Source organism: Botrytis fragariae (genome assembly GCF_013461495.1).
Source record: "Botrytis fragariae strain BVB16 chromosome Unknown tig00000112, whole genome shotgun sequence".
In the NCBI taxonomy this organism is placed as follows: Eukaryota; Fungi; Ascomycota; class Leotiomycetes; order Helotiales; family Sclerotiniaceae; genus Botrytis; species Botrytis fragariae.
The window spans coordinates 1,025,565-1,039,550 of record NW_023500997.1 but is presented as its reverse complement, the minus strand read 5'-3'; the positions used below and the strand labels follow the sequence as shown (position 1 = coordinate 1,039,550).

Here is a 13,986-nt window from a genome sequence, read left to right as displayed (position 1 = left end):
ACATCCTTTTATCTTTGTTCACTGCAAGACCTGATGAATAGATATGTTTCGAATAGAATCGTGTATAATTTATATTGGAAGTGATCTGAGTTTTCAAAGTTTGGATCGTTTTGTGAATTTATGTACCACCAGGGCTGGACTTTAAGAATAGAAAATCTTGCAACCTCGTTACCCCCTTTCCTATTCTAAGAGAAACAAGACTCATATTGATTATAACATTATAATCAGGTAGGTACGAATGACATCCAGATAAGTTTGTTCCTTTACTCTTGCCATTTCTCAATGGTGTGATGTGTGATATTGTCTATTCAAGTTTTCTTTTCCTTCTGTTTCTTTCGATCAACAATCCAATCTTTACATGTTGATTTCTTTTGGATTTTTGGTTAACAAACTACAGACAAGTAAGAAATACTTTTTCTCTTCTCCGTATATTTTTCTAGTTGAGCTATTTCGCTATTCTTCCCGTGCTTCTCGTGATCTACACCTTCGCATTCTTGGATTTGTACCCCCTAACTGATGAAGTGTAGGTAAATCCTGAAAGCGAGTTAAGCAAACATGGCTTCCATATCATTTCAAACCCCTGAGAAGATGAACGATGAGAATGCACTTCTACCTCGAACGCCACATACGCCCAACTCACACAAGGTCCAAGATTTGGGACGAACATCTTCCCAAAAGAAAGCTCGACAAATTTTTGATAGTTTAAGAGGTTTGAAGTCACGCGGGAGACTCAATGTTGATATGGAAGATGCGGGTGGTCATTCTGCTGGTCCTTCTAGCCCCGTTCGCCGCAAAAATGCAACATGGGACTTCTTGGGAACCATCCGTACAAAGAGATCTGGTGAATTCGGTACTCCTGAGAATGAAAGACCTCTCACCACAACTCCTCTCAAAGCAGAGCCGCAAATCAGTAAGTAATGATGATCTTAATTTCTCCGCGTTGATCTAATATTGTGTTCGTAGACGAGGCATCGAAACTGCTTCCAAGAAGACGAAAGAGTCTTGTTAACATACTTGGATCAATCTCCAACAAGGTATCCCCTAGACGTAGTACAACCCTTCGTGAAAACACACTTGAAGAAGAGATATTACCAAATTATTGTGAAGAGGACGTATTTGCCGAGAAGTTGGCAAAAGAGTTGATAGAGTTGAAAGCGAATAATCCGAGTCCTTTGCACAAATCAGAATCAGATGGCCAATCAAGGTTTCCTCAGGAACGATTAGGAGGATCCTGCAATTTGGAAGCAAATTTCAATACCATAATCGAGAGTGAGTTTATCAATTTGTTGCAATGATATTGAATGGGAGAGAAACGTCTGACCAATACTCAAGGTCTTCAAAAACTCCGACAGTCTGAAGATCTACCCAATAGTAGAGTAGGATACGACGCAGATAGTTGTAAGTACCCTTACTCCGAGTTCTAGAAGTATATGTTTTGATAGTCTGACTGTAGGGACGAGTCAAGCGCAAACGCTACAAAGTGTAGGATCTAACGAGCAACTGACAAGTCAATCCCCAACAACAGACATAGATGAAGAAGAATCAAAAACGCCAGACTCATATCTCTGCTCGATTATTAAGTCTTTCGACGACTATAACAATGAATCATTTGCTGTCAAAGGGAAAGGCGTGACCATCTCTCCATCACCCTCCCCTGACAAGTTACAACCAACTAAACCCATTGATTTTTTGAAGGATTCGAGCCCAGATGTGATTCCTGAGAGATCAGGCCCAAGGTAATTGTTTCTTACAAGTTACAAACCATAGCTTACGCCTATTATAGCAATCAATTCATGGACACGCTTTCATCAAAAGTTTGTCAAACTAACGCACTGGCAACACCAGAGCGGATATGCCGCCAGGGGACTTGGCCAATGATTACAATTCGAGAAGTGGCATCTGATTCCAACTCTAGCTCGACATTTGAGGATCAGATAGCTCCATCACCACCAACGTGGCAAGCCGCAGCGAAATCTAGAAACGCAATGCTGGAAAGCAGAGCCAGACTTCCTTATCAACCTGATAGACATTATATTCAAAAAGTCGATGCTCCTTTTATGAACTCAATTAAAGAGTGGAAGAGCCACAGTCAAAGCTTACAGCCAACCCCTCCTAGGGCCGATGAATCAGATCACGAAAGAATTGCCCTCAATATCAAGCAGACCGTAAACAAAATGACAAAGAACCTCCATCTTTCATCATTCTCTGAAGAAACAATAGAAGATTGGGACGAGGTGTTCTCAAAGGAGGAGACGTCTGACAAGAACCTAGACAACATTTCGAAGACCGTCGAAGACATTCATACAAAAACAATCGAGAAAGTCTCAGGCGTTACAATGATACGCAAGAATATAAGTTCTTTCACGAGCAGGCAGTTTTTGGACGGCGCAATCCATGTCAGATATCCTCAAACAGAGGTCAAATGGCGCCACATGCAATATTTCCCAACAGGACGCCTTGCCATTTCAGACATTCGCAAACGAAACAAAGGGGAATATTCGGATACGATATCATATTGCCTAGAAGAAACTTGCATTTACGTTCATCTATGGGGGAAGGTTCCCAAACCAGAGTCTGAGCTCAGTGTTCGCGTTAAATACCCGGAAACAAAGACTCGATGGGCTCGGACCAAGATTTATGACAGCGGCGATCTTGCCATGGCTGATATGGACCAAGAGAATAGAGGTGAATTCTCAGACATTAGATACGATGCATCCGAACGCTGCTTTTATATCTACGCGTGGGGTGATGTTGTTGAAGCACCGAAACGTGGGGGTTGCGATGACTACCAAGGAATAAGAGCTGGATTGATACGAACACAGACCTACGGAAAGAATGATTTAGCATTGGCTGATCTGTGTGAACAAAGCCGTGAAAGTTTGTCAGATGTCGGATACAATGCCTCGGAGCGCAGATTCCAATCCTTCACATTGGATGAAGCTATGGACGAGCTCCACAGTTGTCCCTTCGCAGGTTTTCAAAAATCAGAGACGGAGCGCAAGATTTGTGCTGGCTCTCCAGAATTGACTCAAACCCAAATTTACGAATCTAAACCGGGATTCTCACAAGTTGGAACCGACAAGAATTCCACGTTTGTTTACAGTGCTCCCGAACAAAGCTCACGTGTAGAAGCACAAACGGCAGGTATTGAGCCAATTTACAGAACCCGCGAGCCTGTATGGAGACCAACACTATCGCCTCTCGGTGATAGGGATGAGAGTGACCAAGATCTACCAGATTTCTCCGATTTGGAGAATGAGTTCCAACTTGTTACCATCAGATCTCCTGAAAGTTCTTCACTCAGTGTAAAATCGCAAGAATCAGAGGCAGTTGGCGAGGATACTTCGGGTAGCAATGATATGAGCCTCTGCGTGGAAGCTGGAACTCCTCGAAAGTCAGGTCAAGAGTTTATTACTGAATTATTCATGGCAAACGATTCGGATAGACCGGCACCTCTTCTTAGAGGCTCTAAGCAGATTCTTCAGTATTTAGATAGCTTTGGTGGTGGAAATTGCAGCAGTAATTCGGTTCACGCAGAAAATGATCTTCAGTCAAATCGCAAGACCGCAACAAAGATATGGGCTGAATCCGAAGACGCTGAAGAAATGCACTATTCTATTGAACCAACTCCTGACAGCGTTCAAGCTATGATAGACGATCTTTTCGCTCAAGCCACTCACCATGCAAAGCTTGACGACTCTTCGGACGATGGAAGTGCATCTTTCAAAATTGAAGTTGTCGAGGAAGAAACGAGAAAGGGTTCAAAATCATCTTTAAAAGAAGAACACAAGCTCTCAAGGTTTCTTGATAATCATTGTTGCGGAATTTCAGGACCCAACGAAGTTTCAAAGAATCGAGAGGAGATAGCTTCTGAAACAAAGGGTGCGAAAGATCACATCATTTTCGATTTTGGCAATGACACGATACATCGAAGGGAACGTTCAAATGCCATTTCTGGAGAAGGCCCTTCAGTGGCTGTGTGGTCGAACAAATTGGATGAGAGTATATACATTCTTCCTATCGATAACATTGATTTATACGAGGAAAACGCTGGTTGTGGTGATCCAAAATCACCCTGCCCTACAGAAATCGATGGGAATATAGCACCCTTTTCTACTGACGCGGAGTTGACAGTCTTGGTTCCGGAACCCATTGACACTGTGACTGTAACTAACCACAAAGCGAATAATCATCTTTCCAGTCTTGATCTGGCCAAAGCAAACTTCGACAACAAAGAAGAGACAGCCAATGTCAGGCCAGGTCTCTGGGCCAACACTTGCACAAAAGAGCAAAATAAGTGTGATGCATCCGCGTGCAATGTATCTTCTATATTCGGTAAACTAGGTCTTGAAACCGCGCTTGCGCCAGCAATATCCAAAATCGAGGAAGTCGCAACATCTGATAACAAAAAGGATGAGCCAACAGATTTTCCGAAAGGCAAGGAAAACATAATCCGAAATTCCACTCTTCGTGTAGAAACAGTGTCGCAAGCAATTATAGACAACGAGGTTCTTCCACAACTCAACACAAGAATTGAATCAAAGCGAGTCCCCACTTTAGTAAACATCTTTCACTCACGAGGAATGAAGTCCCCATCTTCAGCTCGACCATTCTTAGACACATGCTCCTCTCCTCTTCAGTCGATCTCAACTCCCAAACGAGTAGAGACATATACTCCGATTCAAAATCCAAGAATCGTTACGCCGTCGGGGAAGATTTATAGTCCTGCGCAACTGGAAGAGGATAAGAAAGTTTCGAATCCAATTCAGAGGGTTCAGACGCCGGGGAGTGGGCTGGAGAAGCAGCGTAAAGGTAGAGCTTATTTTAGTGTGAACATGAGTGTGGATGATGCGGATGATGAGGATAATGTAGACTTGAGTGGTGATGAAACGGAGATTAGTGAGGGATTTGGTGAGAAATTGGAGAGAATGAGGGTGAGTAAGTATTGTTTGATGAATGAAGAGGGGAATCGTATGGGTGAGAATGAAGTAGAGGTATAGATGGATCGTGGTTTAATAAAGGAGGTAGGATGAGTGTATTGATTTTGGCGGTTACTATTATCGGGTGAAGTATCGCTTGAAGATCAACAGTGGCAGAGAAGGATATTAATACTGATGAAGTGCCGGAGGAGAGGAACGTCATCGCTAATGCTAGAACACATGGTAATATTTTTATATTGAAGGTATTCAATTTCGGAAAGGATCACACCAGACATTGAGTTAAAAGATAATTCTCAGAATTTGTCATTGTAAGACTTAATCCATAATGAAAGACAAATTCAACCAAACATCGCATCGTTTTCGCTGCATTTCGCTTGTAAATTAGATGAATTAGATGAATTTCGATGGATATCAATTATTATAGATGAGTTGCGGATGTGTTCCACGGGTTGGGTATTTTCATAAAATGTAAGCTGATAGTGTACAGTGTATAACATATGGAGTTCATCTCAACGACCATCTTGTGCATCAGGCAATGCTGTACGCCCCGGAAAACTACAATTAAAAACTAGCAGATGTCTCAGTAGTTGGCTTCCTGTTTGCAAACGACGCCGGAGCTCCAACATTCGACTTCCTATTCGCAAACGGTTGAACACGCGCCACATATCCCTGAGTAGCAGCAAATGGAGCCAAGCCGCCCTTGACTGCTTTCTTGAATTGCGTTTTCGAAAATTCATGAGTGCGGCGATCGATAGGCTTTTGGAATTCAGGAGTATGGTGATCAGTAGGCATTTGGGGTTCTTCATCATCTTCTTTGGGCTCGAGCTTGTACTTAAAGCGGCCTGGGTATTTTTTAGATCCGTCTTGCTGTTGTTTGGCACGTTCTTCGTAGGCCATGAGTTTATTGCGACGTGCATAGATCTCAGTGTAAGTGTCGCGGGAAACGAGGCCTTTATCCATGAGCGTATCGTAAGCGCCTATTATGCGACGGATAAGAAAGAGGACTTGGTCTTTGAATTCTTGGTTTTGGAAGTGATCATCGGTGACGGTGGGGTTTCCATAGGTGGCGAGAGCGCGAAGGTTAAGATAAGAGGGGCCTACGCGTTCGAGGGCGCGGGAGATTTGTTTGCCTTGTTCGTATTTGGTGGGTCGGTTGCCGGAAGCTTTGCGGATGAGAGATGAAGAGACGGCAACGTCCATGTAGGTTACTAGGGCTTTGATGTCTGGGACTGGAAGGTGCATCTGCATTATATCGAGGATCTTACCGGCGGTGGTGAAGACGTTGGGGTTAATTTTGTCCCGAGCGCAGGTACTCATGGCGAGTTGAAAAGTTTCGGGTTTCAAGGCTTCTTTGGGCATTGTTTGTAAGAGTTCCAGAACCTCTCGACTCGATCGGGTGACTCGGAGGATTCTCAGGTATCTGTGGTAATTATCCGCATCAGGTACAATGCCCAATTCTTTTGTGAAGAGCTGCCAATATTTTGTTGCAGCGTCCTTTTTAGATAATTTTAGTAATGCCTTCATTATCATAGATAATGTGTTTGGCCCTGGAGTAGCGTATACATGCGACTTGGGCAATGAAGCCACTGCAGTTCCGTAGCTAGAAAATAAGTTTTCAAGATCTTTAGGAGGATCGATATCACCGCCTTCTATCTCGGCCAATCCCTTATTATCATCAGGTCTGGACTGCCCTTGAAGTCCCGGTTCGATCTTCTTTCGAGATTTTGTACCTCGCTGAGGTACTTGGCGTCGAACATTCATTGTCTGCTGAACAAGGGACAAAACATCATCGTTGTCTTCTTCTGAACCAAGTAGTAATGTCCGGCCCATAGCACAGACAAGCTCTTCATCGACCATTATGTCTCCTTTGCGCCAACGAGTATAAATATCCCCCACATTCGATGCGCACTAGCTATCATTTTCTCTTTCATTTTTAAAAAGTCCTTTTCAGGCATGTCTCGTTGGCTGATAACCTTCATGCGAAATGCGTTCAGGATGGTTGTGAAAGTAAGGTTATCTGGCGCGCGATTCCCCTCGGCAGGCATTTGAGAAGCAATTCCTAACAAAGCCTCCTCTTCCCCTGCCCTCGAACAAAGCCTAAGTACTGCATTCATGTGAATAGTATTTGGTCGTAAACGGGAACCAGCAGAGAGCATCGAGGTATAAATTGCTAATCCCTTCTCAAAGGCTGGTTTGGTATGAGGACTCTCGCTGCAGCCTTTAAAAATGATAGTATAGGTTTGCGCGTCTGGAAATTGCGCTCGTTTTTTCATCTGTGATCATATGGTCAACAAACACTTCATCATATATTACAGAAATAACAAACCTCATTGAATGTTTTAAGTGCAGGGTTCAACAGTCCCTTACTGAATTGCCATTCAATCAGATGATTCCAACTAACAACACACTCAACATTCTTGCTTGCAGACCGGACATAAAGTAACGCCTTCTCAAAATCGTCCTCCGAGAGAAGTTTCCGTACATAGTCGGCGAGCTGCAGTGGATCTTGTAGTTGTTTAAGCTTCCAAATAAATTTATTATCAATTCGTGGATCAATAGCTGCAGGCTTTTTGTCTGCGGGCCTCTGTCCCCTCGAATCTAGCCATTCCTGTCTTTTGACCGTCCTGGTCTTCGTTGACTCGGAAGACTCTTCATCTTGTGAAATGGGCTGGTAGGTGTAACTATCAGAATCCGTCGCATTCGTGGCAAATGACCTATAAAGTTGTCTTTGGGGAATTATGAGTTGTAAGTTTGTACTATGAATCGTTGAGTCTCCGATGAGTGCTTGTAGGCATCTCCTGGTACATGCTCGACATGTAAACATCTTTCAAGTCTGGATTCAAAAGGTCAACTTCCCCTCCATTCTTTCATCATTATGATACTTTTTTTTGTGGTCGGTTTAATAATAATCCGTCTGACTTAGTCATCAAAATCTAATCAACTTTCGTGTCGATGAATTACAAGGGTTCGCGATTTCACAGCGCGAAAAGTGGTAGGAGCGCGTCAGAATTCCCCTTCTCCAATTTCGCGTATCAATCATCCACTCTACAGTTCCAAAATATTGTACACAGAAACACATGTACTTGCCTACATACATGAGGTGGGAGGTTTCAATCCAACTATCATACCTTTCTATCCAGGATTTATCTGTACATTTTTTTTCTTTTAATGTTATAAACAATTAAAAACCACACTTTGCAACACCTTTCCAAATCATCCCTATAATTCATAATGTCGAAAGCCGCTTCTGCGCGAGCAAAGTTCGCAGAACTCCGTGCTCTTCGAGAGTCTGGGAAGAAGCGTCTCGATACTTACGAGGTACATCAGGGAGAAGATTTATATGAAGAAGTTGACGAAGAAGGGTACAAGAAGGTCGTAAGAAATCGTTTAGATCAAGATGATTTCGTCGTCGACGACAACGGCGAAGGCTACGCAGATGATGGCCGTGAGGATTGGGATCGAGATAATAGACGGGGCTACGGAACCGAAAGTGAAGAGGAGCTTCCTACGAGGAGCAAGAATGGAAAAGCTGGTAGGTTTTGGAGGCCCGTATGATGATTGCACTTCTGACAGTCTCATAGCAAAGAGGAAACGAGAGGAAGAAAAGGCCAAAAAGGAAAACATGGACAAAGGCATTAGCAACTATTTTACCAAAGGACCGGCAGCTGCTCAACAAAAGCCAAAGGTAATTGCAATTAGTTTGATCTGTTTACGCATTACTAATTTTGTCAGCCTGTCAAAACGAAGGAAGATGATGATTTCTTCGAGGAACTTTTAGGACAGGTAGACACCAATGTTCCCCGAACAAAAGCCCAGCCTTCGAAAGCCAGTAGAACGCAGGAAAAGAGGAGGACGAGAGCTCTATCTCCGTCGCTAAACGACTCTCGACATACGTCAAAAAGAACTAAGGTAGCGGATAGTCGACCCGCCAACACTACGACAGCGCCATCTAGCCCGCCTGTCTATATGGGTGATGATGATGATTTTATGGCTGGAATTGACGACGATGATATGCCTATGGATGAACCACAGCCTTCATCCCCCGTGGCTAAAGCTGTTGAGAGAAGACTACATATCAGTGTTAAGGAAGAGGAAGAGGATGAAGACATGATGGAGGTCGCTCAAGCAGATGGTATCACAGCTAGTAGCGTCAATATTTCCGGGACCAGGCCTCCGCCTAAGCTGAAAAAGGAGCTATATCCGACACCCACAACTTCATCTCCACCTCGCGGTTCCATTGACGAAGTGGATGCATCGTCTTGGAACGATGTTACGCAACGATTGAATGTTATGAACAGTAGCCAACCTACGGAAACAATGTCCTTTGGAAAACTCGACTATAATGACGCAATTGAAGAAGATGGAAGCCTTCATATGTTCTGGACTGATTATACTGAGATGCATGGCAGTCTGTGTCTTTTTGGCAAGGTTAAGAACAAGAAGACAGGCACTTTTGTTAGCTGTTTTGTAAAAGTCGATAACGTTTTGAGGAAGCTCTTCTTCCTTCCACGACAATACCGCCAACGCAACGGTCGGGACACAACTGACGAGGTGGAGATGAAGGATGTCTACGAAGAGGTTGATAGCATGATGACCAAAATGAAAGTTGGGATGCACAAAATCAAACCTTGCACTAGGAAATACGCCTTTGAACTACCCGAAATACCGAAGGAAGGTGAATATCTGAAATTACTGTATCCCTACTCAAGTAAGTGTAAAATCTACCATCTAGCTACTCGACTGACCACTCTAGATCATGCATTAAATGCAGACCAGCTAACCGGCTCGACTTTCTCTCATGTTTTTGGAGCAAATACTCCACTCTTCGAACAATTCGTTCTCTGGAAGAACATTATGGGTCCATGTTGGTTGAAAATTGAAGATGCAGACTTTGGGACTCTTAAAAACGCTTCTCACTGCAAATTAGAAGTTCAGGTTACAAAACCAAATCTGATTACTCCCATCAGCGATTCTGATAATCTCGAAGCGCCACCATTGACTCTGATGAGCATTGCGATGCGCACTGTTTTCAATGTCAAAGAAAATAAACAAGAAGTTCTCGCAATCAGTGCACGCATTTATCAAAATATCTCGCTAAGCGATACCACTCCACCTGAAAAATTGCCTTGCCAAACTTTTACTGTCATGCGGCCAAATGGATCACATTTTCCCATCGGGTTCGAGGTGTGGTTAAACAGCGTTCGATCGGGCTTGTCAAGCTAGTCAAGCAGGAGAATGAGATTTTGAGCTATTTCCTTGCTCGGTTGGATTCGGTTGATCCAGATGTCCTCGTTGGCCATCAATTAGAAGGCGTTGATTTTAGCATTCTATTAAGCCGATTTCAAGCTAGAAAGACTCCACAATGGTCACGAATCGGTCGAATGAGACGTACCCAATGGCCAAGCTCTATGGGAAGATGGGCGGAAATTTCTTTGCAGAGCGTACGCTAATGTCAGGTCGTCTAATGTGTGACTTGGCCAATGACATGGGAAAATCGACTATGACGAAATGTACATCTTGGACCCTTACAGAGATGTGCAGCCTTTACTTGTCAGGTACTAATCGTCGAGAAATCGACAACGAGGCTGCATTGAAGACATGGGCTACTAATAAGGATGGCCTTATGGACTATATCAGTCATTGCGAAGCAGACACGTACTTCATTGCAGCTCTTGCCTTGAAGGTTCAAATGCTTCCTTTAACCAAAGTTCTCACTAACTTGGCTGGAAATTCTTGGGCAAGAACACTTACCGGTACTCGAGCTGAACGCAATGAATACATTTTGTTACATGAATTTCATCGCAATAAGTATATTTGTCCCGACAAAGCTGTTTTCAAGGGTAAACAACAAGCCGAGGAAGAGAATGCCGACGAAGAAAGTGGGGATGTGAAGAAGAAGGACAAGTACAAGGGAGGTCTAGTATTTGAGCCTGAGAAAGGTCTGTACGATAAATTCGTGCTTGTCATGGATTTCAATTCCCTGTACCCCAGTATCATCCAGGAATATAATATTTGCTTTACTACTGTTGATAGGTTGAATTTGGTATGTCCATACTCTTGCCATGAAAGTTGTTATTTACTAATATGTATAGTCCAATGACGAGGATCGGGTGCCAGAGGTGCCAACAGATCAGGATCAAGGTATCTTGCCCAAACTCATTGCCACACTTGTTAGTCGACGTCGACAAGTCAAGAGTCTTATGAAAGACAAGCATGCAACCTCGGAGCAATTGGCAACTTGGGATATTAAACAGTTGGCACTGAAGCTTACTGCTAACTCTATGTACGGTTGTTTGGGTTACACTAAATCTAGATTTTATGCTCGACCCCTTGCAGTTCTCACGACATACAAGGGTCGTGAGATTCTTCGAAGTACCAAGGACCTGGCCGAGAGCAAATCTTTACAAGTTATCTATGGTGATACAGATTCGGTCATGATTAATGCCAACGTGGATAATATCCAAGATGCTCTTGCAGTTGGAAACGACTTCAAAAAGTCTGTCAACGATTTGTACAGGCTATTAGAAATCGATATCGACAATGTGTTTAGACGTATTTTACTTCAAGCTAAGAAGAAATACGCTGCCATTAACCTTGTACAGGTTGATGGAAAGTTCATTGACAAAATGGAAGTCAAGGGTTTGGATATGAAGCGTCGTGAATACTGCAACTTGTCAAAGGAAGTTTCATCTCAACTCTTGAACGAGATTTTGTCTGGTGATGATTCTGAGGCTGTTATCACCCGAATCCACGATTACTTGCGAGAAATTTCAACAAAAATGAGGGAAGGAAATGTTCCTGTTCAAAAGTATACAATCTACACGAAACTTGGAAAAGCGCCCAAGGATTATCCTAATGCCGATAATATGCCGCAAGTTCAAGTTGCTTTACGAGAATTGGCCAAGGGGAAACAGGTCCGAAAAGATGACGTTATCGCCTACATCGTGACGGGAGAAGGAAAAACATCTGAGAATGCCGCGAAACGTTCATTTACACCTCAAGATGTAATGAAGCGCGATTCAGGTCTCAAGCCAGATGTTGAATGGTATCTTTACAAACAAATTTTCCCACCCGTCGAGAGATTGTGCGCGAACATCTCAGGTACCGATACAGTACGCCTGGCTGATTGTCTCGGACTTGATGCACGCAAATATAGCATCAATAACAACAATTCGGCAGGCAGCAATGAAGCAGAAATCCATCCCCTCGAAAGTCAAATTGACGATTCTGTGCGCTTCAAGGATTCAACTCGTCTCACCCTCCGCTGTCGATCATGTAAAGCTATGTTTGGATTCGAAGGTATCCTCAATAGTACGGAGAATTGCTCTCCGTCTGGTATTATCTGTCGCTGTGGCACCACTCTCTCAACCCTTTCCATCATGACACAACTCGAACATCAAATACGTCAAGAAACATGTAAATATTACGAAGGCTGGCTCGTGTGTGATGATCAAGCATGTGGCAATCGTACCAGACAAATGAGTGTTTATGGCCATAGATGCTTGGGACCAAAGGGGTTGGCTCAAGGATGTCTGGGCAAAATGCGGTATGAATACACTGAGAAAATGATGTACAATCAATTGCTTTACTTTTCTAGTTTATTTGATGTGGATAAGGCGAGGAGTAATGCTAGGGGTACGGAAAAAGGTAAGGTTTCTTTTACTTTTTTCTTGAAAAGAATTAGTGAGACGGAAACTAATATGAAAATAGAACTCGTTTCAGCATTAGCAGAACATAACCGAGTCAGATTTGGTACGCTAAAAAGTGTGGTGGAGAAATATCTGGATAAATGTGGTAGGCAGTGGGTCGCGATGGATAGTCTATTTGGGAAATTGGGTTTCTCGGCTATGTGAGTTGGATAGATGAATGGAGGGTACAGGATTAGGTTTGTTGGTATATGTAATGAATTGATGGGTGCATGAATGCATGGGAGTTGGGTATAATCATGTGGTATGACACTGGAGGGGGGCGTTTGTAGTGTAGGGATCTCATGATTGAATATCAGCATCTTGTTCACTTCTGAAGCGAGACTTCCCCAAAGCCGTTTCTACCAATCTGCCAGTTTGTAGAATTTATGGATAGGCAGGTACCGCTAGAAGCGACTCAGATAATTCAAGTCCAATTTGAAGGATCTAGCAAATGAAAGTAGAAGAAATGAAGATGATAAATAATAAGCGTCCAACTCCTTCTCACTATAGACGGTGGTGATGTGATTACTCGAACTTTTCTTCTCGCCCAAACCTTTAAATTTCTAGGGAAGAAGGGCAGAAAGAAAGCATTGCATTAAATCGAGGTAAATTTTCACAACATAAAGATCTCAAAACTAACCTTCTGAAATATAGGAGTAGATTACAAATAAAGGAGTGAGCAAAGTTGGCATTCCACTGGTGATTAATATTGAGGAATGTATTGGGATGGGAGGATCCTGGAAGCAAAAGAATTGTGTAGTGTCATTCGCGGTTTCAGTGACATACCTATGTATTTGTGATGGTAGTCCTATTTCTATTTCCTGTCGGGTTGCGATTAGAATATATTCGTCTCTTCTAGAAGTTTCTGGGTGTGGGTGAATAAAATCATCTTTCACGATCTAGACTCGATTTGAGTATTTCAAAGTTGAACGTAATTCTAAAGGTCTTATGAATTAGACTTGCAGCTTGAGTCGATTGCTTCTAGAGAAGGTTGATCTGCTGAGTTTTCACCTCGGGATATCTTCAATGCCGTGGGTAAACGTCTAGTCTGGAGATTCGTCTTATGGTAGATATGATCCTAGTGGTCGCTTCGTACATGTGAAATCACGGTATTCACACGTTGTGTCTGAGGCTTTATGCACAGAGAGGCGTAGATATATGAATCGATTGGCTGATGAATTCATTCCTGGGTCCAATGGTAATACTTGTGCTATGGTTGGCATCGATGTAATGATGACTGAGGAATGGGCAATAGCGCTCGAGGCGGGGGATGGAATGGTTGGGTTTGAAGAGGGATATGTGATCTAGCGATGTCGATCTTGTATGTTGAAAGAATAGCTCAACGATGATGAAAAATT

At 43.0% G+C, this 13,986-nt stretch overlaps 3 protein-coding genes across 3 annotated transcripts; 2 read left to right on the top strand and 1 right to left on the bottom strand.

The window, feature by feature from the left end:
* Positions 1-555: 555 nt before the first annotated feature.
* Positions 556-5,218, top strand: Bfra_007877 (uncharacterized protein; the record flags this gene model as incomplete). Its single annotated transcript, XM_037338246.1, has 6 exons — positions 556-910; positions 964-1,269; positions 1,333-1,398; positions 1,454-1,736; positions 1,784-4,938; positions 5,091-5,218. The coding sequence occupies 6 exons, from the start codon at positions 556-558 to the stop codon at positions 5,216-5,218; spliced, it is 4,293 nt and encodes a 1,430-aa protein (XP_037190309.1).
* A 283-nt stretch (positions 5,219-5,501) lies between these two features.
* Bfra_007876 (putative pentatricopeptide repeat protein) lies at positions 5,502-7,764 on the bottom strand (the record flags this gene model as incomplete). Its single annotated transcript, XM_037338245.1, has 3 exons — positions 5,502-6,805; positions 6,850-7,213; positions 7,267-7,764. The coding sequence occupies 3 exons, from the start codon at positions 7,762-7,764 to the stop codon at positions 5,502-5,504; spliced, it is 2,166 nt and encodes a 721-aa protein (XP_037190308.1).
* Positions 7,765-8,171: 407 nt separating this feature from the next.
* On the top strand, positions 8,172-12,793 carry Bfra_007875 (putative dna polymerase alpha catalytic protein; the record flags this gene model as incomplete). The annotated part of the gene is made up of 8 exons (XM_037338244.1): positions 8,172-8,472; positions 8,522-8,625; positions 8,673-9,648; positions 9,694-10,139; positions 10,291-10,983; positions 11,033-12,486; positions 12,538-12,587; positions 12,651-12,793. 8 exons carry the CDS (start codon positions 8,172-8,174, stop codon positions 12,791-12,793), a joined length of 4,167 nt encoding a protein of 1,388 aa, XP_037190307.1.
* Positions 12,794-13,986: the final 1,193 nt, after the last annotated feature.